This window comes from Adiantum capillus-veneris, chromosome 2 (genome assembly GCF_014529385.1).
Source record: "Adiantum capillus-veneris isolate H3 chromosome 2, ASM1452938v2, whole genome shotgun sequence".
NCBI classification, from domain to species: Eukaryota; Viridiplantae; Streptophyta; class Polypodiopsida; order Polypodiales; family Pteridaceae; genus Adiantum; species Adiantum capillus-veneris.
In genome coordinates this window covers 159,303,632-159,330,722 of record NC_140932.1, presented here as the reverse complement: position 1 = coordinate 159,330,722, position 27,091 = coordinate 159,303,632, and the positions used below count along the sequence as shown (strand labels likewise).

The 27,091-nt window shown below is 47.1% G+C and overlaps 1 protein-coding gene across 2 annotated transcripts in view; it reads left to right on the top strand.

Moving 5' to 3' along the window:
- The window catches only part of LOC147463947 (uncharacterized), a 124,783-nt gene that overhangs the window by 87,442 nt on the left and 10,250 nt on the right, over positions 1–27,091 (top strand). Inside the window, exon 12 of one of the 2 annotated variants that reach the window (XR_015185509.1) lies at positions 6,453–6,773. Coding sequence is in view for 1 of the 2 variants with exons in the window: in XM_086492032.1 (XP_086348158.1) it covers positions 6,453–6,613 (161 nt within the window). In the remaining variant the exon portion in view is untranslated. Of the gene's footprint in view, positions 1–6,452; positions 6,903–27,091 lie in introns of those variants that run through there. The other variant, XM_086492032.1, reaches the window with a different exon arrangement.

Here is a 27,091-nt window from a genome sequence, read left to right as displayed (position 1 = left end):
CTGCCCCTTTCACAGTTACATTGGCCGACCAGAGGACAGTATACCCTGTGGGCATTGTGGAAAAGGTGCCTCTGCAGCTACAAGATTTCACTTTTAGTTTGGATTTTGTTGTGGTTTGTCTTCCACAGGTGGAGGGCGGATTTCCCTTGCTCATCGGTAGACCATGGCTGCGATACACTAAAGCACTTCATGATTGGGGAAACGATGCCATGTGGATACATACTCCTGGCTCCCCGATGCAAGCAATTTTCCTAGAAGGAGGCATGGATCCCGTCGTGCAACATAGTTCTTTGTCCCTAGCAACCAGCCTCGAATTGGAACAGCCTACTCCACCTGACGGTTCAGATGAGGATCTGTTGGGGTGGTTTGATGCTACCAAATCTATGCCTTGTTATGGAGTCTCTATTCACTCTTTGCTGGAAGTTACACCCTCTTCCAATGTTTCCACAGTAACTAAACCTAATGAGCCACCTAAGCCAGCTCAAAGGTTGAAGGTCACATAGAACACTCCTGATGCGCCCTTGGTGGAAGCCTTTGAATTTGGTGAGCCTATGAAGAATCATAGAAGCGGAAAGAAATCCCCTTTACAGGAGTTCAACCCCCTTCACCATCAGCCCCAGTGTGTGCTTCTCCGACCAGAACAAAGCTCTCCTCTGTGTCTAGTAAACTCCCTTCGCAGAGCTTCCTCTAGACGGGATACAACCAAAAAGATGTTGATTTCAAGCCTGATAAATTCCCTGTTCATGCTCATGATATCTCTCTGCTCCATGTCATTCCAGCCTAACCATTCACTACTCCTACCCACCCCCTCCCTTTGCCCTCGCCCTACCCACCCCCTCTCTTACCCTTGCCCTTGCCCTTCCCCTACTCGCCCCTACCCACCCCTCTCTTGCCCTCGTCCCTACCCACCCCCTCCCTGCCCTCGCCCCTACCCACCCCCTCTCTTGCCCTCGCCCCTGCCCTCCCCCCACTCGCCCCTACCCACCCCCTCTCTTGCACTTGCCCCTACCCAACCCCTACTCGTCCCTACCCACCCCCTCCCTACCCTCACCCCTATCTAGCCCTCCTCACCCCTCCCAGCCATGGGACATGGTTGCCATCTTGTTGCAGTAAATGCTTTTTGTTCTGCCATCACGATGGAGCTTAACCTTAATTGCGGTATTACTCGAGCTTCTAGTCATCCCTCTTTTCGAGCAAATTCATCTACAAGCGTGGACCATGTCATTTTCCTCTCACTATGGTTATGGAGGATAAAGATGCGCTGGATCCAAACCGAGCATATCTCTTTGCTGTGGAGCCTCAGTCTGTTTTGCCAATTGGGATTCTTGGACTATGCAATCATACTGGGTTTCTGTCTATTCAAAGGCTTAAGGCGTTTGCAAGCAGTGCAGTGTTTTTTACTCCACTTTTGAGGCATGTAAGGTCATGGTTGCGCCTAGCACCTGCTTCAAGAAAGACGTACAGATGCGGCACCTAGTGGTTTTCTCTCTCACCGGGACGGTGAGCGGTCTTGTGGCGGGCAACCTGTAGCAGGCTACAGTGTCACTTTCACAGGACACACAGTACAGTTAGTCTGGTCTGGTTCACACTGGACGGACTCTCTGGGCTGGGCAGCGACACGTGGCAGGGATACGACGGTGGTTCTAGTGGACATCGTGGCCAGGTCACCATCACCGCTTAGTCTGGAGATAGACTTAGATGGCTAACATTTATGAGCCGTTGGTGGCTCTTTATGGTGGGACATCAATAGTAGCCGTTGGGTCATAGAGATCATCTTCTTCACATATGGGCCATCGTGGTCGTCTGGAGTAGCGAGTCTATACACACAGCACGTCTACACCATCCCTGCACATCTGAGCCTCGACACCCCCATTGTACCTGTGAGTTCTGGGCTGGAGCTGAGTGTGCTGCCACGCCAAAGTCTGTATCGGTTCTTTGAGATAGTCGAGTCCTATGTTCTGGTCTGCTGTTGTGTCTTTGTGTGATCAGTTGTTATCTTTTGTTCCTTTATTTTCAGTTGTTTGAGTGAGATTGTCACGCACATAGCACTGAGGAGCACCCACTGTAGAGAGCACGACACATTATCCGCGCTATAGGTGCTCTCATTTTTGGCGATCACGGTGGGACCTCAACTGAAGTCTCATTTCCTGTTTAGGTACAAATCAAGAAGCTAGCTGGTTTTTACCCTACTGGTCTGGTCCTCTCTCGCCCTGGTCCAACTGGTCTGGTCCTCTCTCGTTCTGGTCTAGGCCTTCCTCGTCCCTGGTCTAGTCCTTCCTCGTCCCTGGTCTAGTCCCTCGTGCCCGGTCCAGCCAGGTGGTCGAGTCACTCGCCTTGGTCTAGTGGCGATTGGACCAGTTTTTAGCAAGGAACTCTGATGGTCGCACTGGGAGGTGCCCGCCACTAGGACTTGCTCCAGGGTAAAGTGACTGAATAACAGCAACGGTGTCACTTCTAAAACTCGCATCTAGTCGCAGCATGTCATAGAGGGACACTTGTTGGAAGGTGTTCTTCAAGATTGTCTCGCTGTAAGGTTCTCCTTTTCTACTTGTTGTTTCTCTGGTACCTTGATCTTTTGTAGATCGGAAACTTCTTCCAAGAAAGCTTCATCAAGATCGGAGAGCAAAGATTTGGATTCTTGCTTACCACTGGGTGATGGCTTGTCAGCAACTGAAGGCAGGGTATCAACTGTTGGGAGAATGTGTGGGGGAGTTGAACGTGTTGGAATACTAAGACCGAGGGCAGCTCTCTGTGCCCGAGTGAGGACACCCGATGACTCCTCTACCAACTGTAGCTTATTTTGAGGGGTAACCATGTGGGTAGAAGGGGGCGGCTGAGGAACGGTGCTAACTGCTATCAGATTGAGCTTGGGAAAGATAAACTCATTCTGGCTTTGACTTGGGTTCGAAGCCGTGGATGCACTAAGTTTAGGGCAATCCTTACTGTAGTGATCCTTCGTTTCAGGGCAATGACGGCAGGGAGGGGACCCTTCTGGCAGGGGGCATTTGCTTTGGTAATGCCCATATTCCCCGCATCTGTAGCACAAAATGGATTCAATGGGCGAGTCGAAGGGCGGTGTGGTCCTTGCTCCTGGTGCATGGAGTTGGAGGTGGAAGCATAGAAGCCTCGAGGTGATGAGGGAGCATGGGTATGATAAAAGCTCTGAGAGGGAAAAGTAATCTGCGTACCTTGCATAGGAGGGGCTGTCAATAAAGGTGGCATGTGGTGTGGATGGCCACAGGGAGAAACCAGATTGGATGCCGGTGCTGCCCCTTATTAAAGAGTATGACCAAGACTTTGCTGTATTTGTCGCAATCCCTTGAGGTAGTAGCAATCCTTGTCCTCATGACCTGACTTTTCACACAAGTGGCACTAAACTCGAAGGGGACAGTCCTGTGGAGGGTGTCCTGGAGAGCGACACGAGCTGCATCATACAATAGCCTTAGTCTCGTATTGAGACCTAAGCTCTTCTAGCTCTCTGTTGATTTGATCCAAAGCGTCGTAATGTGGGGGCTTCTCCTGTCTGAGGGAGATTGATTTCTCCTCTTGAGAGCTCGCTGTAACTTTAGGGCTTCCAGTCCCCTGCGTAAAGAAGTTAACGGATCAGAAGGACTTTCCGAAAACACTGAGGTGGTCTCTTTCTGAGGGGAGTTGGTGAACAGCTTCCTAGATTCCTCTATCCTAGTAGCAGCCGCGACAAACTGCTCCAGAGTTGCATCAGTTTGGAGACTCTCTCGGAGTTTTTGCTGGGAAGTTTTGGGAAGAGCCTTCTCCACCCACTTCTTAACCATAAATTCCCCTAGTTGCTGAGGAAGCTTTGTAACCAGAGACTTGGTTTTAGTTATGAGTTCTGCAAAAGTCTCCTCTGGCTGGAGCACCATGCTGGCCAACTTGTCCAAAACCTTTTCCTGGTAGTCGCCTAACGTGAATGCTGCACAAAACTGCTGTCGTAAAGTGGTCCAAGTCGCAAAGTGGTTCTCTGCAAACTGACTGTACCACTTGTCTGCTAAACCATCCAAGGTAGATGGGAAGAGTACTAAGTAGGCATCTTCTAGGTTGAGGCCACGACCTCTGCTGAGAGAAACAAACCTTCGGGCATGGTCGTCAGCATCCTCTGAGGAGAGACCCTTGAAAGTCGGAAACTTAATATTCACCTTAGCTAGAACGCTTGTGAGCTCCTCCATGGCTGTTTGTGCAAGAGCTTGTTGCACTAGAGCTTGCTGTAACACAGGGGATAAGAAGTTTATTGATTTGGGTGACTGGGGAGGTGTAGAACTTGTTGAGGGAATGGAGGTAGCTGTAGGGAAAGGTAGGGGTATTGATGCTGGTAGACTTCTACTTGGCACGAAGGGTTGACGTTTCCTGTGGTAGTACTTCAAAGGACTGAGTAGTGGGCTTTGTTGCTCTTTTGACTGCCTTGTATGTGCCATGCAGTAACCAAAAGCCCACACAAGCCTTGGGCACGAAGACCTTGTACTTGTTGTTCCTTGCTGAAAACTGGTCCAATCGCCACTAGACCAAGGCGAGTGACTGGACCACCTGGCTGGACCGGGCACGAGGAGGGACTAGACTAGGGACGAGAAAGCACTAGACCAGGGACGAGGAAGGCCTAGACCAGGACGAGAGAGGACCAGACGAGTTGGACCATGGCGAGAGAGGACCAGACCAGCAGGGTAAAAACCACCTAGCTTCTTGATTTGTACCTCAACAGAGAGTGAGACTTCAGTTAAGGTCCCACCGTGATCGCCAAAAATGAGAGCACCTGTAGCGCGGAGAGTGTGATGTGCTCTCTACGGTGGGTGCTCCTCAGTGTTATGTGCGTGACAATCTCACTCAAACAACTGAAAATAAGGAACAAAAGGTAACAACTGATCACACAGAGACACAACAGCAGACCACAACATAGGACTCGACTATCTCAAAGAACCGATACAGACTTTGGCGTGGCAGCACACTCAACTCCAGCCCAGAGCTCACAGGTACAATGGGGTGGTGAGGCTCTTATGTGCAGGGATGGTATAGACGTGCTGTGTATAGACTCGCTACACTAGACGACGACACTGGACCCTATATGAAGAAGATCCACTAACGGCTCATAAATGTCAGCCACCTAAGTCTATCTCCAAACTGAGCGGTGGTGGTGACTTGGCCACGATGTCCACTAGACCACCGTCCGTATCCATGCCACGTGTCACTGCCAAGCCCAGAGAGTCCGTCCAGTGTAAACCAGACCAGACCAACTGTACTAACTGTGTGTCTTGTGAAAGTGACACTGTAGCCTGCTACAGTAATCTCGTTTCTTCCGTCGCACAAGGCGCTGGGAAGCAATCTGAGACTGTAAGTGATGACTCCTAAAAGAAGATCTCTCTGGAGCTGGGCTCTCATCTCTCTGCACTCCTCATGATACCAACTATTCTGGGGCATGCTCCTAGAATGTCGCCTCCGACCCTGTTGATTGAGAGAGAGAGAGAGAGAGAGAGAGAGAGAGAGAGAGAGAGAGAGATAGATGAAATGAAATGATATATTAACGTCTACAAAAGGCCAAAATGACCTATGAGACCAGACTAATTACAATGATGAGTCTAGCACCAAGTCTGGGTACAAACAAAGAAAACTACAAACTAAAAACTGAGATAGGAGTGCTGCCGACTCCTATGGGCGGCTGGTAAGCTGAGCAATGGTATCATGCCGCAAAGGTACAAAGTGGGGATAAGTGTCACCATGATACAATATAGCAGTAGCAAGAAGCCTATCCTGATCGACACTCTGGGTGTCGTGCTAGAATCCTGTGGATCCTTTGCCGCAATCTCCTCTGGTGCTGCGTGGCTCCCCTCCTCAGTCGCGGTCGTCTCGATCTCCCCAACAGAGGACACTCTAAAGAGAAGAAGACGTGAACGGGAAAGTAAAGGAGGAGAGAAACACAAATATACCAATGTGAAGCCGACCACCTCGGTATATGGATACAAAAGGCCTTTTGACTTTCCACCTTCATCACAATCAAGTGAATAGCCAAAGTTGCAACGAGAGCGATCGGACTGTTACAAGCTTTTCCCTCTCTACACTGTTTGCTCTCTACTTTTCCCTATGACGCTGGCCATCTTTTTTCAATGTTTTGGTAACATTGCAATAGGGGGGGGGGGTTTCCTCGTAAGATTTCAAATTTCAGGGATTTTTCATGCCCAAGTAATATGAAAGGGTACCAAGTGTGTTTCCTCTGCAAAATAAAAGAGAAAGATGCACCACTTCTGGGCACTGATGAAGTGTGGTAGTATGGGCTTTGCTATAAAGGTGAATTTGACCATGTTCTTGTACAATGTAGTTAAATATTTACGTGTTCCTTTGTATTTTGGTGACAATCAATATTATTGTTATTGGTGGCCCCTTTGATCTAAGAGTTTCCATGCTGTAATAGAATACTTTCAGGGTTGATGTGCTACACATGTGCTGTGCAGGCTTTGTTTTAAGGCATCCGCTTGTGAAAAGCGCTGTTATTGGAGCAACTAGTACAGCGCAGTTGCAAGAGATCCTGGATGCATCTGAAATTAAGATAACTCCACAAATGATGCATGATATCAATCAAGTGCATAAAAGATATCCTAATCCATGCCCCTAGAGAGGTAAGCTACCATGCACTGGCTGAGAGGAGTTGCGAAGTGACCAATTGCAAAATTGGTTCCCGTGTGGATGGAGAAATCTGCATTCTATAGATGGCCCCAATGAAAGCGATTCAATCTGAAGCTGGGCTCTACATCGCATCCCAAGATCCTTCAAAGGTAATGTTAGAGAAGGAGATTATGTACTGTATCTGATGTGTCTGATTTGCATTCCATACTTTCAGTTTTCTTATGTAGGATAGATTGTGACCATTAGAATATTGGGGTCTCGTAAATTTTTCAGAACAATTCTTGTTAGCGGTGTTTCGACCTTGTGTCCTCTGTCTGTGTACCTTGTTCTTATAATGTCTTATTGCTTTCCTTTCGTTCAGATCATACAAATGTCTTGGTTGGTGCATTCGTTTTGATGAGCATTTAGACACAAATCCAACAGGTAGAAGCACAATTTGAATGAGGTTTGATAGAGAGTCAGATTCCATGCACTTGCAAGAGCAGAGGAGAGAACCTTTTGCATAAACCTGGTGTACCATTCTACCTTACCTAAACGTAATATGGTATGGCTTGGGTATTGGACCCATGCCCTTTGTACATTCTACCAAAGTGCAGTGCTTTATAGGCCCCTCTACCCCAGCAACGTAGCACATAGGGACAGTAAGAAAGCACAATGTGCTTGACAAGATTGCAGTTTGGAATATTGTCTCTTAAACTGTAGTTATTGCATCTAGGTTGTTGCCATTAGATGCAAAGTGAAGGCCCGTCTCTAACTGCAATCACAGATTCTAACATTTTGAAGGGATGTATGATGTGACAGTACTGAGCGAAGGCAACTCTGGGCTGCTTTTGTCTAATGCAAAGCAAGGACTTGTAGCCCAGCTATATTACTCCAGTTTCATATGGTAGTAGAATAGACCGAAGGGGGGGGGAAGGGGGGGGGGGGGGGGGGGGCAATGGACAATGGACCTGACTACTGTAGGCTAACACTTTCGGAGAGACAGAATAGTGGTAGCAACCTAGCTTATTATCCGCCACTGTCCACTCAGCTCAACCCCAGTACATATTTTGCTCTTGTATATACTATCGATGTTATCAGTGAGGGATTCTATCTTTGTCTGGAGTCTTGAGTTTGTCATACAGTCACACAACACACCACTCCCTACGCTGTTGAAGCTCTACACCCTGATTGTATCCTGTGGTTCCTTGGTCTGGAGTAGAGAGTGCTGCTAGCCATTTCTTGTAGATGATACATTGTGAGTTAATGGGTTCAGCTGAGCTTGGAGCATGATTTGTGTTGTGCCTTACAATTAACAGCTTCTATTCATGGTTATGTTTGCAGTTGTGATTGCCATTTTCTTTGTGGTCCATTCAGAGTGAGACTTTGGGCACATTGCACGGACAGGAACCTACAGAAAGAAAGAAAGAAAGAAAGATTTTATTTACGTCTTCAAAAGGCCAAAGAGAACTGGCCTATGAGACAAATCAATGTACAAAGTATATATCCGCTGGATATCCTGTGTGCGTGTAAAGTAACAAAAATGTGGGGTGTGACCGGGTAATAATCGAACATCCGGTACATACAATGGGGTGTGTGACCGGGTCATAACAAAACATCCGGTGTACAAAATGTAGTGTGACCGTGTAATAACAAAACATCCGGTATACATGATAGAATATAGAACTGTGATAGGAGGGAGGAGGGTGTAGGGTGTATGTGGCTGAGTCAGCTCCAGCCAGTGGTGAGGGTAGGGTATAGTATCTGATACATCCGCGAGCCTGTTGTGATGAGTCTAGCTATGTGAGCTAGGTCAAGTGTCTGCTCTGCTCTGCTCTGAATGTGGGCTGCATGTCGTGCCCTGATGGCCTGAACCTCTCTCCTAAGTCTCTGGGATGCTCGAGAGCGATATCCTGGTAGCCGTGGTCTCCGTCTAGCTCTGGCCTCCTCAGCTCGTGCTAGAGTCATCCCCTGGTATGTGGGTGGCTGTGGCTGCGTCTGTGTAGGTGCTAGAGCCTGGAAGTAATCCGTGAGCTGTGTCTGTCTGTCCTCAGCTCTACCCTCCCCCATCTCAAGGGCTCACTCTCTATGCTGGTGCATCTCTATCAAGAGTCTCCCCAGCAGCCTCTGATCCAATGATGTCATCACTGATTGTAGTGAAACTCTCGGTCTATCAAACAGGATGGGGTAGCGTGATCTGATCTCAGCATAGTGGGGACATCTGCACAGGAAGTGGCTCTCACACTCTACCTCCTGTCTGCACAATCTGCATAGCCTGGCCTCTCGTGGGATGCGGGCTGCTCTGCCACTCTCTATCTCAAGCTGATGTGATGATACTCTGAGCTGTCCAATGGCCACCCTCGTGCCATGCGGTAGATATATGTCCATGTATCTAGGCTGCTGTATGAACCCATCCTCAGTGAGCGTGAGGAAGTGGTCTCTGTAGTATGCCATCTTCGTGGCGAGTGGCCGCGAAGGTGTAATCCAGGTCTGCTTTGTGTATCTCTGTATGAGCTCATACCTGATGACTGTGTTCCTCTCAGTGTGTGAGAGGACTTGGCGTGGTGCATCTGGATCATACTGTGAAGGAGGCAATCTGTCCATAGAGTAACCATAAGTCTGAAGCCACCTAGTCACACTAGCATACCATGACCTCTGATCTCCTGAGTCTGCTAGCTCTCGAGACGCCTCTAGAGCAAGGCGAGGTAGTCTGTCTGCTCTCATGTCTCTCAATCTATGAAGATATCCCACAGTTTGGAATAGTGCCTCCACTACCATAGGTGAAGCACCAAACTCTGCTCTCACAATATCATGGGGAACTGATGGCTTACTCCGAATCATCCGGGCAAGCATCAGTATCTGTGGCCTCTCAAGTCTGCCCCACATCTGCTCTGAGAGAGAACACAACACGACTCATTTCATTCTGCAAGTGCTCTTGTTCTAGACACACCCGGTGGGACCTCAACTGAAGTCTCGCTCAAGGTCGCCATAGCTCAACTACTGCAAGTTGGTCTACTCAACCTGACCACTCATCGCGTCTATTGTTCTTTCCTCTTGTCCTCTTAAATCATCCAGTCTACTTATCCTTTCTGCTCGTCCTGTCAACTGGTCTAGTCTACATGCCCTTTCTACTTCTCGTGTCAAATCGTCATGTCTACTCATCCGTACCTATGGTGCTATCAACTTCTCCTGTCCTCTCGTACTCGTCGTGGTCTGATCCACCATCAGAATGATCACCTAGACCAACTTAGTTCAACCTTACACCAGCTTGGACCGGTTGCAAGCAAAACAGTCTAAAAAGGTAGTCGAAGGACAACAAAGTGAGCCTTCTTATGAGCTTACTAAAGCTATATTAGAGACGGCGACAATCTTTCTTACCTGCGCGAAGTCTCCCACCGCCATTACCTGGACCCTGTAGCTTTTGCTGAACTCTACACTCAAGTCACATACACCCTTGTAGTCCCTACAACCACCTCTGTCACCTAGTCCATCTACTTCTCCTCTTTTCGCGAGCAAGACCGGCTAATAGGACAGAAGATTTCACCAATATTCTGGCCACAGTAAACATAAACTTTCCAACCTTCAAGGACTCTCTACTGAGGATGCTGATGATCATGGCACGTTTTTTTTCCAGAGAAAAAGATCCTTCCATTAGTGAACAATACTGCCGATAGGGCTACAAACCACCTCTGATAAAGAGGGCTACATCAAAAGCATGGGGAGACTCTCCCAGTGAGTGAACAAAATATGTACAATGAGGGCTAATCACAAAATGGGAGGAAAAAGCCACACAGGTGGCAGGTAGTGTCATCTAGGCACACCGTGGACCATGGAGAAGAAAGGCCCTGGGCGCCAAAGTCGTAGGAAAGCCTCTCTACGCTCCGGCATGCAGTTGGAGCCGCCCTGAAGTCTCTTGAACTGACCTCTGAGAGTGTGAATCATCTCCAGCCAAAAGTCTCGAATAGTCTTTGCCGGTGAGTCTTTGCCGGTGGGACAGGGCGAGCCTCGAAGATGTGGAAGCAGCGGGCCGGCCAAATGAACTAGAGTGTTAGGCCACATACGAGCTCCCAACACACCTCTCTCTCACTGCACCACTCCTGGGGGGTAATCTCTGTGGCAGGTTGGAGTGTAGGTCCACCCCCCTGGATCTTAATCATCCTGTTGGTGGAAGCCAACTCAAGATGGAGCGTAGGGCCCATGAGAATGGACCAGGCTGCAGCACCTCAAGTGTATTGTCAAGCTGTGGAAAGAGTTGGCATCAGCCGAAGAACCCGAAGCCAAAACCCGCTGTGCCATGGGGCAGTCCCACAGACAGTGACCTTGACTCTCCAAAGGATGGCTACAGGCTGCCGAGAATCCACTGTGTACTAGCCAACTCCCAATTGCTGTAGCTTTGTGTGCAATTAGCCACTGGAACATAGTAATTCACTGCCTCAGCTGTTTGCTATCCCTCAACCACTCCCAAAAACCTGATAAGAACTCAGTTGTGAAACCTTCCTCCTGCCAATAAAGTGTTGCAGCAGGACATGCCTCTCTCTATGCTGCTAAAATGTGATGCCCTAGTCAAACCGTGTAATGGAAAAAGGGGATCCTAGGGTGATCGGTTGAAGAGAAGGGATCCCTCCAGAACCACTCTCCAGGGTCCCATTGTACTCGTGCGAGAGGACAACTCTCCCAAGCCCAAAGCCGCCAGTGGCCTGTCTCAAGATCTGCTGGGTCGGGATCTATGACACAGGTTCTCCCACAAATGCCCAAAACTTGTATCCTTTGAAAGCAACACTCTGCAACCTGTGGAGCCTCTATTGAGACTTTGTGAAGGCGACCCTCTGCGTGAACCTCAAAGAACATGTGGGGTACAGACTCCGAGCAAGCTGGAACTGCGATGAGGACCTCCAGTCGTGTGAAGGCCCCCATCCATCTGGGAGCTGCTGCCGCTAGAGGGGTGAGCCACTCAGCTAGTAAAGCCTCTCTAATATCATGACACATGCTCTGCACCCCTCTCATGCCTCGTAGTTGGATGCTCTGAATCTCCTCGGACAAACGTGAAAACTGAAGCTAGTGGCTGAGAGTGCGGGTTGGACCCTCTGCCATGGAACCCCAAGAAACATGAGGCCTACTACCAACCAGGTGGCCTCTCTGAGTGCTAACCATGGGGCTCCAAACTAGGGGCTCCCTCAAGCGCTCCTCTGTGCAAGTGGGTTGATGCTGCTCCAGGCCACTCCTCAACTGCTCCCAAGACCTAAAGTAGGCTCGCAGCAAACCGATCCTCCAACCTCCTGCTCAGACCAACTGTACGCATCTCTGTAAAAATCCACCTGATGGAAGGGCTCCAAGGGGCGCCCGCAAGAGGGACCTGAGCTTGAAGCCGTTGAAGCAACAACAGAGCCTTGGAAGGAGTCCTTTGACCACAAACTTCCTAAGGAGGGCTCTGCTCTGCTGTGTTGGGTCAATGATCGTGTCAGAGACTTGGGCATCCCAAGTCGGGAATCTGACACGACACATGAGAGAATCACTTAATATACTTCACAACTTTAAATCACAGTTCAATTCGAGATGACAGGCCCAGCGTAGTTCCGTGCCTAGAGGTATTGGCCCCAAAGATTGGCGCCCCTTTCGGTATTATTTTTAAATTAATGCTTGATCAAAGTACAACTCCCGCGGGTCCTCGACTCTTACACTCTGCGTCCAGATGCTTTGAAGAGTGAGGCCCTTGGGCCCGTTTTATTCTTTACAAGGGATGCCAAAAGCAGAGCCCCAAAGGCCATAAACTCAAAAGCAAAGAGTTCCAAAAGCAATAATCCCCAATAATTGGCTCAAAAGCATCAGCGCTTTTTGCGGAATTCCGTACAGTTCTGCCACGTCAGCAATGTGTTTTACAGGGGCCCGTCAACGCAATTTCGGACGTCCGTACTGTCTGCCACGTTAGCTGCGGTATTGACTGTCCACGTCAGCATCTCTCCATGGGTGTTCATGCCAGGTCATTAGTTTGTGACATACCCACCTCTTGAAAAAATCGTAATCGCCCTCGATTACACTTGCACATCAAACATAAGCCATAAGCTACTTCAGTAGACACTGACTCTAAGTACCGACGCACTAGACGACACAAATCCAGCACTCGTACAAAGACGATAGTCACATCACATGACATCATTCATATTGAAGTAGACACTTAGAGTCAGTGTCTACTTCAGTAGACACTGACTCTAAGTACCGACGCACTAGACGACACGAATCCAGCACTTGTACAAAGACGAGAGTCACATCACATGACATCATTCAGATCACATTAAATAGAAATTCATTCCAAATCTCAGACCGTGACTGTCAGCAACATATTTAGTAATCGCATCTAGATCCATCCCGAACCTCTTTGATGTGGGATTAACTAATCCCATATTGCGATCATGTCTATAAAGATTTTCGACTCAAGCACTGCCGTGTGCGAGTAATCATTTCCAAGGATCCCATTTCAAAGTACTTCTTTCATAAAGTCATCTAGCAGAATACTGTCAACACATCAGTATCCCTGAAACCCAAAGGGAAATGACTTTATTCCATCCAGGTAATCTATGACAAAGGAGTGGAGTAACTCCCCTCTTGTGCAAGCCCGCCTCCATCAGATTCAACCCGCTAATCTATGGGAACTCTTGGAATAGCCACAGTTGGACCAAAAGCGTCAAGGTAAAGTTAAAAATCCGAGGAGTATCTGCTAGGCCCTTCCCCTCAATCCATTTTGCATTTAATGCCCGATGTTCTTAACTAAGAACCACCGTTCACTTTACCTTTCTCTTTTCTATCTTGGAAAGCCAGTATCTGTCTCCTCGTTCTCTTTCAGTTCAAGTTCATTGGGGAGCTATCACTACTCCAAAGTCATCATCATCTCATTCTTAATCCATAATGTTCTATCTGTTCTGGAACGAGTATCTCCCTGTCCCACTGTACTTTCAATCTGTTAGTCATCCTTATTCTTGTGCCACCGTGCAACGATATGTCCTTGTTCTTCACATTCAAAACACTTTCCTGCTTTGAAATATTAATCTCTCTAGTCTTTTGTCAGTCGAGATCGTGTATCTTTCTATTCTTCTGTTAGCCGGGTTTGTGTATCTTTCAGCCATCTGTTTCTGTTATGACTTGTTGAAGGTTCATTTGGTGGGTAAGTCAAGTTACCCGAATGCATAGTGAATCCCTGCTTAGCATGTCCCATCAATTGTTGAATGGACTCTGACTTCTTCTGAAGACAGTAGTCTTGAATTTCTTTGGGAAGTCCACAACAAAACCTCTCAATCTGCTCCTTAAAACTGATCTTTTCAAAAGAAGAGGTCGGAAAAGTATCCCAAAATCTTTCACAGTAAGTATCCTTTCCAATATCGGGTTCATCTTCTGGCCAATAGTTCTGTCCATCTCTTTCTGCAAATAAAGCTTCCGCTTTTCTGCATTCGTTTATCCTTTCAACTTTCATTCCATCCTTAGAGAAAAATCAATGGCCTCATGCCATCTTGAGTGAATCTCATCAATCGGGTAATTCTCCAAGTGTTTCGCAAATTTGGGGATCAATCTTTTCACACACGTGTCAACCTGCAGTTGATGCTTGTACCTCAATTTGGCAAGCTTCTAAATTTGCTCAAATCTTCATTCTTTTCTTCAGTTCCCGCGCCTAATTTTGACTAGGAGGTGTTATTTTCTGTCAGAGTCGCCACGAGAACCCATATGTAATCTGGGATTCTTTATGGCTTTATGCCCTGTAAGACAGAGCGATGAAGACGGGAGTGCGCCCGATGCGCGATGTACGAAGGGTGAGAGTGGCTATCCGGTCCGGTGTTGCGGTCGGGACACGAAGATTCTTCAATTAGAATTTCCCAAAATTGTGCCCAAGTGCCTTGTCTCCTCTTTGATAGGAACCGTATGCTTTGAGAAAAGCACACGCCTGATGCTCTGATACCAGTGTCACAGACTTGGGCACCCCAAGTCGGGAATCTGGCACGACACACGAGAGAATCACTTAAAAATACTTCACAACTTTAAATCACAGTTCAATTCGAGACGACATGGCCCGACATAGTTCCATGCCCAGAGATATTGGACCCAAAGACTGACGCCTCTTTCGGTATTTCTTTTTTTGTTTTCGGGAAAAAGATCCTTCTATTATTTAATAAAACTATCCATAGGGCTACAACCACCTCTACTAGAGAGGGCTACATCAACCATAAGGGGGGCTCTCCCAATGAAAAAACAGCATATGTACAATGAGGGCTAAATCAAGAGATGGGAGGAGGGAAAAGCCACACAAGTGGACAGTAGTCCCATTTGAGCTCACCACGGACCATGGTGAAGAAAGGCCCAGGGCGCCAGAGTCGAAGGAATTTCTTTTATATGAATGTTTGATTACTATACAACTCCCGCAGGTCCTCGGCTCTGAGACTCTGCGTCACCCTTTGAGCCCTTTTTATTCTTTACAAGGGATGCCAAAAGTAGAGCCCCAAAAGCCATAAACTCAAAAGCAAAGAGTTCCAAAAGCAACAATCCCCAAAAATTGACTCAAAAGCATCAGCACTTTTTGCGGGATTCCGTACAGTTCTGCCACATCAGCAACGTGTTTTACGGGGGTCCGTAATGCCATGTCAGTAGCCTGTCAGCGCAATTTTCGGACGTCCGTACTGTCTGCCATGTCAGCTTCTGTACTGTCTGTCCACGTCAGCATCTGTGCACGGGTGGTCATCCCACGTCATCAATTTGTGACAGATCCCCAACCCCCCTTGAGAACATGGTAAGGTGATGACTTGCCAGGCCACTTTGGTCTAGGCTAATTGGGTGTCGCGCCTTGACCACAGAAAGTTCCTGATCAGCCTCTCTAGCTGGCTGATGCAAGAGCTCGAGAAGATCCAACAAGATGTGATGTACCACTTAGTAGCCAACAATACTTGGTTGGCCACTACAACCAGCGAAACCGCGAAACGCGTTTCAGCTAGACTGAAACGCGAAACGGGTGAAACGGCCGAAACGTTTCACCTGCAGGGTGAAACGCCTGGAGTGAAACGCCTTTTAAAAAAAAATCCCTTTCAAAAATTTAGACATTAAATAGTTATTCATTTACTATGTATATGTTATTTCAAGGTTAACATAGCATGTGTCTCTCTCTACTCACTACACTGTGAACACCTGTTTTGTCTATACATAACACTATATATACACAAAATTGGCGTTTCGGTCAGACGTTTCAATGGGGCCTTAGCCTAGGGTGAAACGTTTCGGAGTGAAACGCCACGTTTCGCGGTGAAACGTTTCGGGTCTGAAACGTTTTGCGGTTACGCTGAAGTCTACAACTCTGTTTGCCAAAGAGAGCCGTGCCGAACTCCAGTGAAGTAGTTTCTTCCTAATGAACAGGAGGGGAGCGGTCTGCTGCTTAGGGGACAAGTCGAAGGCAACTTGACACTCAAGATAGCGTACTGGAGTCCGTGGGGGAATCCACCTGAAGCTAGTGACCAATCCAGCATAGGAGCATCATGGCACATTGTTTCTCTCTATGTTGGTGCTGCGTTTCTAATTGTGACGTTGCATATCTTGCGCTCTTCCCTTCAACAATGGATGGCCTAGTTGACAAGTGGTAAATCCCGTTTACAAAGAACCACTTTGCTGATTGGGCTACACGAAATAAGAAGTTATGTGATGCCTTCCAATGAGGAGACTATCAAGAAAAGGTTCTAGATGAGTTTGTTGCTTTAGCTACAAGAATTGAAGGAGCGAGAAGACTCTTCATTGCTTCAAAGACCCTTTTCGAGCCAACTAAGGCCTTGGTGGCCTAGTTGCCCCAGCAACGAGGAGAAATGAAGGAGCGAGCAGACTCTTCATTGTTCAAAGACCCTTTTCGAGACAACTAAGGCCTTGGTGGCCAAGTTGCCCCAGCAACGAGGAGAATTTATGGTAAGAAGGGGTTTTGAGAAGGCTCATCCCAACGTAAGCTCCGGAGTCTCTGAAACTAGACTCTACCCTAGATGAGTTTGTTGCTGCAGCTACAAGAATTGAAGGAGCGAGAAGATTCTCCATTGCTTCAAAGACCCTTTTCGAACCGGGCCAGCCAGTGTCGTTTTTGAAAATGCATCTGACCCTCTGGTTTGTTTATGTAGAGAGCTTAAAGCACTCAAGTTACAGCGCAGTCTGCAAAAGGGAAAGTGAACGCCCCTAGACAAGACATCTCAACACCAAGCATTGGAGGAGCTGAAAAGGGAGTTAGAGGAGCTCAATGCACAACCAGAATCCAAAGCTCTAGTTTTTGACAGTACATGTCATTCCTCAGGTTATTCTTTATGAGAATGGACTCTCCAAGCCTATTGCTACTCTTGTGAGGAGTGGTCATGAAGATAAGGATTGCTACTACCTGAAGGGCTTCGGATAGCTCCAGTAGAACTTAGTCCAGCCTGTCCAGCATGGAGTTTCTCTGTGATCCCACGTGCTATGGGCTGCATAGCATTACGCCTCCTCTACTAGCTACCCTTTTGTGTAGGAGAATCCAACCTTAGAGCTTCCACAATGCTACTATGCCACTCTCCTTCTCGAAGCTTCTACATTGCTACCATAAACCTTAACCCAAACATGGCCCCTCCTCGACACCCATCACAACAACCCAACAGCCAAGTCCTTTGTTACAGATGTGGCGAATATGACACTACACTACAAAGGCGAGCGTTCCCTTCTCAAAGGGTCTCCCCCTTTCAGGTCACTGACCCGACTTGAACCACTATTGCCTCAAGCAGAATGCTTCTACTTTAGCCAACCCCACACCAAGAGACTTCACCTTCCCAATGAGCTTGATTGCAGTCAACTCTACCGCTCAACCTTCTCCCTCCTTCATTCTCCACTCATGTTGTGTCACCCGGAGAACCACTTACATCACCCAAGCACAAAGGCGTCCTAACCAAGGCTCAATGTGCGACCCTAAGCCTTTCCCTACCAAACACAAAAGTCATGAAGCTAAGCCTTCTTTCAACAATAAGATAGCCTCTTCCTTCCTAGTTCTTGAAGTAGTTGGTGCCTACATAGAGGCAGCCTCAGATCTTCAACTCGAAAGATGTTCTTCAAGCTACATTTCAGTGTGTCTCACTCTATGATTTACTTCATCTGACTCCCACTTTTTGCAATGAGAGGACTGCTATAATTCATCCTGGAGTGCTTTGGATGCAAAGTGTAGCAGCCATAATACTGGTCCCCTTTTGAACCAAAAGTTTGTCAAGAATACTCCAAGCTTGATGGGAAATCATGTCACATTTCAATCAAGTAGAGCTAAGAATCTGATTCTAGCTCTACGTCCACATTATAACACGAATGCAATCCTTATTCATGTAGGGCTAGGGTTTTGTTGAAGCTTCTTCTCTCTTGTGGCTAGCTGTCAATGATGCCTTTTGTTTACTTTCCTCTAGGTTGACCATGGCAGTTGGCACACTATAGCTGTGGATTAGTCAGAAAATGCACGCTAAGGATGAGCTTCCAACGACACCTACCAACAGTAAAATTCAACAATAATTGATGAGCTTTTGATGCCTTTGTGCTCATTAAGCTCATCAATTATTGTTGAATTTTACTGTTGGTAGGTGTCGTTGGAAGCTCATCCTTAGCGTGCATTTTCTCCAACTCTTTTGGCAAAAAGAACCCTTAACCTCGGAAGGTGGAATTGCGGTGGGACATGAGCTATCACTGCTGCTAATGTGATACCTTGAGCTCCTTGAAATTAAACTCGATCTTTACTTTCCCTTGGTTTGACTTCAATTCTATTCGGCTATTTTGCATTTTGGACTTGGTTTCTTCAATGAAGTAGGAATTTGCCCAAAATGAGTTCCTCTTGAAGTAAAAACTTCCACTTGTAATATGGAACTCTATGGAGAATTGCGTCTCTTGTTTGTCTCTACACTGATTGGATTATTCTTCAAGGTAGATAGATGGGCTCATATGGATTTTGAAGTTTAGGTTGACCTAGAAAATTCGAGGTGTACCTGCTTCACTTATCACACAAGGTTTCACTTATCACACAAGGCTTAGCATGTTCTTCCTAGATGCAAGAAGAGACATACCATTGTGCTCACAATAGACTTTTTTCTTGAGCTAACCACAGATTTTGGCACCATAGCATTGAGCACATTGATTCTCATAGCTTGATTCAACTTTGCATTTGTCACTTCTCGCTCCATGACTTTGGATCTGAGAAGATCCATTGTCTCTCGAGGCAAAATTTGCTTCCTTGGCACTGGTTTAGGAGGTGATTGAGGAGATGCCTTGGGATTTAGCATTTGCTCATTGTTTTGCATTGAGCTTGCGTGATAAGACCTATGTCCAAGGACTTGAGAGCCATATGCTTACATGGGATTGTGGACTTTACCCTCTTTACCAATCCAACTCTACTCTACCTTAGATGCACTTGGGAGGTGATGCAGTTTGTACATGTTACCATTTGCATCTTTGTACTTTAAGTAAACCTTGTCAAATGCAATACTTGATCCTCGCTTGAGATCTGACATGCTTAGGGAGGAGGAGCTTGAAATATCTCTTGCCATCTACGTGCAAGCACAAGTCTTTATCAGATGGAGCGATAGACCTCAATTGATATTGATCTACAATCATGTGCTCAGACATTTGTTGTGTTTGTTATTTAGCACTATCTGGGCAACGTCAACCCATTAATTCCTCTTGCGCTTTTGGTGATAAACTCTTGGGTATGGTTTGGGTTTTGAGACTTTGTAGAGTAGAATCGATTGTGATCATCAACGTAAACAAAAGCCATAGTCTGCATGTTGTGGCTGCACTACAATTGGGTGGTCCATTAAGTTTAGAGAGTCGTTATTAGAGATTTTTTCAATGTACACATTCGTGCCATCCTGAATTAGGAAGTATCTTGCACTGGTCATGTCTTCATAGGGGGTAGGACCGTCCTTTTGCAAGAGGATGCACTTCCATGAGTAGGATTAAAGTGTCTCACTCTAGGTTACACTCGCCCTTGCTGTAAACTTGGCAATATAAACCTTGTCTTAGTAGCAACAAATGCTAGCTAGGTGGTCTATAGTCATGTAGAGCACATGAATTTTGGAGCTGGGATCCAGAAGCCACATTTACTCTTGGTGTTTGATAGAGAGCACATTAAAGCGCTCATGTTGCTCATCATAGAGCTTTCACATGAATTGGAGCGCATGGCATTGAGGGTCTGCTTATAGGACCCAGGCTTTTGCTATAGAGAGCATTGCCTGGAGTTTTGAAAATATGCAAATCCTACCACAGAAGTGACCATTAATAGCTCAAGAAACAACACATGACAACAAGAGATGAATCCCTCACAGTTGCTCACCATGTGCACAGCCAGAAGGGACACACACCACAAAGAGAGGAAGGGCAACAGCCCTTGAGTGCAACCTCTCTCTGTCAGGTGCAATGGAAGTGTTTAAGGGTTTAGCTTGAATCTAGTACTCCGCACAAACACAAGTGACACTTTACTTCACTTGAAGGAACTGAACTGAAGGAAAGAGAGACACAAGAGAGAGAAAAGAGACAACACATGGATGTCAGGTCCCAACCCTAAAGGGCCCCTTGCTCTGTTGCCAGAGCAAGTACTTTCTTTATTCTTGCACAAATGCTCATACAATGATTGGATGCTGAGATGCTGATGCTAATGGGTACTGATGCTGTGGTACTTGATGACGAGGATGTTGATGACAACGATGCACCGCTGGAGTCTATGTCGACGACGAGGTACTGATGGAGTCTATGTCGACGACGATGATGTCGACGACGAGGTACTAATGGGTCTATGTCGAAGACAATGATGTCGACGACGAGGTACCAATGGGTTTTGTGTCGACGACAATGATGTCGACAACGAGGTACTGATGGTTTCTGTGTTGACGATGATGAGGTATTGATGGGTTCTATGTGGACGACGGTGATGTCGGCGACGAGGTTCTGTGGATCCCTATGCCGAGCCAAGGCACAAGGGGTACTAGGTGTTGGGGTATTGTATCGACGATGGCGATGACTACGACGACGCTACAGCTGAATGCTGGAATCTGCTAGCGATGTCGATGGTAAGGGGCAACCACGACGAGGCTAGGTTGAGATCTGTTGGCGATTAGAGGCTGGAAACGCCCGCGGTGCTTGTTTTCCTGGCTGAAAACACTGATGGATTTGCTGCGAGGAATGGGGTGGATCTGCAAGGCTAAGGGCTGAAAGCTGATCGTCCAAAGACGCTGATGACGACGAGGTACCAAGGCTGAAAATGCTGATGCAATGCGTGGCAAAAACGCTAGACAGCCACTGTGCTTGAGAGGCTCCTCCGCTCTGCTTCTCTGCTCTTCTCTCTCAGCGCTAGGTTTCTTTTATAAGACCTATAGGCTGGGTCGGGCAAGTTTTCCAACAAACTCGCGATTTTTAAGAAGAATTCCAAAAGTTACCTATAAATAAATGACCTATAAGAGGTGATTCAGGTGGTAAAATGCCCGTATGCTGAAATGATTGCACTTGTGCAAGAGAGGGTATGCAACTATGACTGGCTTGGACATGCACGTCCTGCTCGAGGCTCACAAAGGTGCCAGGCTCAGTCCTAAGCTAATGACTCATGCTAGACCATAGTAGAAGCATGTCCACGTAGCGCAAGTGAAGTGCGCACGTGACATCCCCCCCTGTTAAAGGTGAGGCATAACTGCCGAACGTCTATCTGTGGATTCTTTCTGTACTTCTTCTGTTGACTGCTTCTGATGCTTGTGGATGCATAACCGATGAAGATTCCTCCAAACTCATGGTTACTGTGGATGCAGGTCCTGTTGCGATGTAGACACCGACCAACCGAGTTGCTAGGTAGCCTTATTATTGTCGCATAATACCAGCCCTCATGCTGACTTTGCCTTGCGAGCAAGTACTACCACTTGAATAGTTCTGTCATGAAAACACTACAAGTGAAGCTGAAAGGTAAGGGTGCTCGGAGGTATTTCCAAGGGTTTCTTGTTGACGGAAGTGGATGCACTCTATTTGCGAATGCAAACTTAGAAGAGGCTTAGTGATCCTGTCTCCAACTCTTTCCAGATCCGCATAAAAGGCAAGTAGATCCTGGTACTCAAGATCTGGGTTTTCGTGTATCCAATGTCGATCTTCCTTCAAAGACATGGCAATGAAGATGGGAACTAATAAGTCCATGGTCGGGACTCGAAGATTCTTTCAGGAAAAAAAACCCGGGAGAGGTTCTTTGGGTTCTTGGTTCTGCTTGGGTTCTTGAGGTTCTTGGTTCTTGATGGTTCTTCTTTAGGTTCTTCCCTTGAGTTTGCGAAGCCAAAGCACACACAAAGCTTTGATACCAATGTCAGATGCAGCGGAAGTGTTTTAAGGGTTTAGCTCGGATCTAGTACTCCGCATAAACACAAGGGACACTTTACTTCACTTGAAGGAACTCAACTGAAGGAATGAGAGAGACACAAGAGAGAGAAACGAGATGACACAGGGATGTCGGGTCCCAACCCTCAAGGGCCCCATTGCTCTGTTGCCAAAGCAAGTACTTTCTTTATTCTTGCACAAATGCTCATACAATGACTGGATGCTGAGATGTTGATGCTAATGGGTACTGATGCTGTGGTACTCGATGACGACGATGTTCTACTGGAGTGTATGTTGACGATGATGATGTCGAAGACGAGGTACTAATGGGTACTGATGCTGTGGTACTTGATGACGACGATGTACTGCTGGAGTCTATGTCGACGATGATGATGTCGAAGACGAGGTACTAATGGGTCTATGTCAAAGATGAGGTAATAATGGGTTTTGTGTGTAGTGGAGATAACGTGTCGTGCTCTCTACAGTGGCTGCTCCTCAGTGCAATGTGCGTTACCTCTCACTCCAAAAAAATGAAAACACAGAAACAATGGATGAGAGAGCAAACAAACACATTGAATGAACAGTAGGACCTGAACATATGGGACTCTGACTAACTCAAAGTAACCAGTATAGACTCTGGCAATGGCAGCACACTCAGCTCCAGCCAAGAACTCATAGGTACAATGGGGTGTCGAGGCTCAACTGTGCAGGGATGGTGCCGATGTGCTGTGTATAACTCAAGATAATAGACTCTGGACTACTGACCACACAAAGTAGATGATGCCATAACCCCAAAAATGGCTATGGATATATACGATCATAAAGAGCCACCAACGGCTCACAAATATCCAATCCAGCTAAGACTATCTTCAAACTGTGATCGTGGTGGTCTGGCCCCACCTCGGCTAGACCACCACCCATGTTGCCTGCCACGTATCACTGTCCAAGCAAAAGTCCGTCCAGTGTCTGTCCAGTGCCTCTGACACGGTAGCCTTGGTACAAGTTGCTCGCGACAAAACCACTCACTGTCTTTGTGAGACAAACACTGAAACTAGATCGAACATCGAAACTAGCAGGAAAAAATGCAACTCAATCCGACTAAAGAGGTTGAGGTTGAATGAAGATACTAAATTTCGAGGAGGAAGAGACCAATGGAGAATATGTTGAACTCTGCCACAATGAGATAAACTGTACAGAAGGCAAGAAACTGAAGAAGGCCCAAGCCTAAACAAAATCCCAGGAAGTCAGAAAAGCTAGGGTTATTGCAGTGAAAAGACGAGGAGGGTCCCATGGCTACCAAGAGTGTTCGTCAGAGAGGAAAAGGCAACAATGCGAATCTGTCTACAGGAGAAAGCGGGACACTAGAGCTGTCACATTCAAAAATCTTCATGCCGTGAAACAACAGTGCTAGAATTGTCAGGCAGCCACTTGCTAACAAAAAATCCGAAAATCTGCATAGCTACACTCATGGAACAAAAGAGGGAGGGAAGGGAGTAGGGTTGAGGGGTTACAGTGAGGGTTAGGGGAAGAGAGAGGTAAAGGGTAGGGGCTAGGCTAGGGAGGGTAGGGGCGAGGCTAGGGAGGGTAGGGTCGAGGGGGAAAGGATAGGGGCGAGAGCAAGTGGGGAGTGGGTTAAGCTGATCACCTGGATGGATGCCCAACTGATTGTATCCACTGAACCCATCCATGAAACTGTACAATACATGCCTTGCTACATCTTCGAGCACACGCTCAGTGAAAGGTGTGGGAAAACCATCTGGGATAGTTACCTTGTTCAGAGCGCGGGAATCTACGCACACACGGATTTTATTGAACTGCTTCTTAGGCGCTATCACCATGGGTGATAACCACTCAGAGTGCTCCACAGGTACAATGATCCCTACCTCTTGCATTTTTTCGAGTTCTGACTTACCAGTCTCTACATACTTTGGGTTGAGCTTGTAAGCTCGGCCTATGACATGCTTAGCCCCTTCAACCAGAGGGATAGTGTGGACACTTAATTCTGGTGGAATCCCTTCCAAATCCTTGTAGGACCAAGCAAAAACATCTTTAAAAGAGTGTATAAAAGAAACTACTTGATCAAGAATGCGGGATGCTCCCATAGCCAAGCTGCTATGGGTTGTCAGGGTCGCCCAGGTTGACTTTTTTGACTCTGTCAAGAGGTGTAACTGGGGAGGGTACTTTGGAATTTGAGAAGTGAGTTGCCTCTTGGGGCTTCGAGACATCATAGGCTGGTGTTTGATCGATTGGAAACTCTGCATACTCTTCTTGTAACCATCCTGGTGGAAGCTCCTCAAAGGGTAAATCTTCAGACACAGACCTAGCAGAGTGCTTTTGAGGGGGCGAGGCGTCCGACCTTGGAGATGTTAGAGGAAGGGGGGGATCATTGGCGAGCTCATGTAGAGGAGATTTCTTCCCCCTTCGGTGATGTGTTATAGGTTCACCAAGGCCGACGGTTTCCATCAGAGGAACACTTGAATCATTGGCATCAGGGACTAACACACTAACTTCTTCGACTGACACACTTTCTGCTGTAGGGCTTGAGACACTGGTGTCCGCCTGAGGAGCTGGGAGAGAGAGTGTTACCGGAAAAGGTGAGGTTTGAATAGAGACCACATAGCATGGCATCGATGTGGTAGCTTCCAACCACTGCAGCAGATCTTCGTCAGACCCGTCATGTGGGATGGGCTGCTCAGGGTCGGGGTTGGACTGTACTGACAATGAGCTGTGACGAACCACTGGATGCATACCTCCTTCGAGTCGAATTGGTTGCATGGGGGAGCCAGGAGTATGTATCCACAACGCGTCGTTTTCCCAATCATGAAGTGCCTTAGTATGCCGCAACCGTGGTCTACCAATAAGCAAAGGAAATCCTCCCTCCACCTGAGGAAGACTGACCACCACAAAATCCAAGCTAAATGTGAAGTCTTGTACCTTCAGAGGCACCTTCTCTACTATGCCCACAGGGTAGACTGTCCTCTGGTCCGCCAATGTAACAGTGAATGGAGCAGGGCGGGTAGGTTGCAGACCTAAGGCCAATATAGTAAATCTTGGCATGAGATTGATCCCAGATCCACCATCCACTATGACGCCTGAGAAATGATGCCCAAGAATAGACACAGTAAGACAAGGACTTTTGTAGTCGATGAGGGGAGCACCATCAATATCTGATAGAAGAGAGGTAGGTTGGCTCTTGGCACTACCTGCTGGTTTGTCAGCTACTAAGGGAGTTTGACTCATTTGTGTGATTGTAACGAAAAAATTGGACCGCTAGGGAGACTGAGACCAAGAACAGCTCTCTGTGCCCGTGTGAGCACACCAGTAGGCTCTTCCACTTGCTTCAACCCATTTCGAGAGGCAACTACAAGAGTGGAAGGCGGGACCTGTGATGATAGCTCAAAACGAGCGTTTTGGCTAGAGGGACGAGCCTTGCTTTACAACCCCCAATTCCCGATTCGGTTACGTACAGCCCTCGGAATCCTAAAACTAGTCTTTTCCTAGGTGGGGAGAGGGCTAGAATTAGTAAGTCCAAAGGGTGAGTGTGAAGGGGATGGTGGAGGACTTGAGGAACTTGTCCCACATGCCCTCCCTTCACTTGAGATCCTAGTCTTTATATATAACGTAGTGTGAGTAGTATATCATCCCGGGGCGGTCACTTATCAAAAGCTTCCTATATCACGTGCGTTCAAGAGGTTATTAATAATACCTCAATATACATACTATATTTACACTACGTGCCTATTTAAAAAACCCCCACCCCCCTATGTATGTATACATTTTGATACATTTTGATCTTTTAATAATCCTCTCCGGTTAACTCACGTGATAGCATACACATTCTAAAAAGTGACCGCCCCAGGCATATCATAAGACTTGAGGCTCGGGCTCGGGCGCGGGCTCGGGCTCGGACTTAGGCTCAAGGCTTGGGGGAATGATCCTGATCCCTTCCTTTTAGGATAAGGTTTTTAAATTTAATGTTCAAAATTCTTTTTGGTCTCAATATTTTCGAGCGTTTTTTTTTCCAAAAAAAGTTTTTCCTGAGGATAATGTGGCCACGTGGACGCCGACCTCCCACGCGCACACAGTAGCTCCTAGGAGCTTTATCTAACCTCCTTGCAATTAGTTAACAGCTAATTAACTGTCTAACACAGAATTGCACCCATGGTGCTTACTGTGATGAGGTTAACCTTTGGGAATGTAAACTCCTGCTGGTTCTGGCTTGTGCTTGCAGATGTGGATGCACGTTTTGAGTGTCGGCAAAGAGGGAACCCGTTTGGCAACGGAAATTTGCTCTGATAATGTCCATACTCCCCACACCCCCACACCTGTAGCACAAAATTGGCCTATTGGAGGGGCGAGGTGGTCTCGGCCCTTGCTGCATGGGGCCGGATGCTGACGTGTAGAAGCTTTGGGGAACTGAAGGAGTACTAGCATGATAAAAGCTAGGGGATGCAAAGTTGTTGTGCATACCTTGCATAAGAGGTGTTGTCAGCAAAGGTGGCATCGGGTTTTGATGGCCATAGGGTGAAACCATGTTGGATGCAGGTGCTATCCCTTGTTGGAGAGAAGGACCTAGACTTTGTTGTATTTGCAACAATCCCTTGATATAGTAACAATCCTTGTCTTCATGCCCCGACTTTTCGCAGAAGTGGCAATAAGCCCCAAGGGGACAGTCTTGTGGAAGATGTCGCGGAGAGCGACACGAAGTGCACCATACCATAGCCTTAGTCTCTTGCTGAGACCGAAGCTCTTCTAGCTCTCTCTTGATTTGATCCAAAGCCTCAAGATGTGGTGGTTTCTCCTATCTAAGAGAAATTAATTTCTCCTCTTGAAGAACGTGTTGTAGTTTTAGGGCTTCAAGTTCCCTACGTAAAGAAGTCAATGGATCAGCATGACTTTCCGAAAACACAGAGGTGGTCTCTATTTGAGGGGAGTTGGTAAACAGCTTCCTAGCCCCCTCTATCCTAGTAGCAGCTGCGACGAACTCCTCCAGAGTGGCGTCGGGTCGGAGACTCTCGGTGTTTTTGTTGAGAAGTTTTGGGAAGAGCCTTCTCCACCCACTTCTTAACCATAAATTCACCGGGTTGCTGGGGAAGCTTGGCAACTAGAGACTTGGTTTTAGTCATAAGTTCTGCAAAAGTCTCCTCTG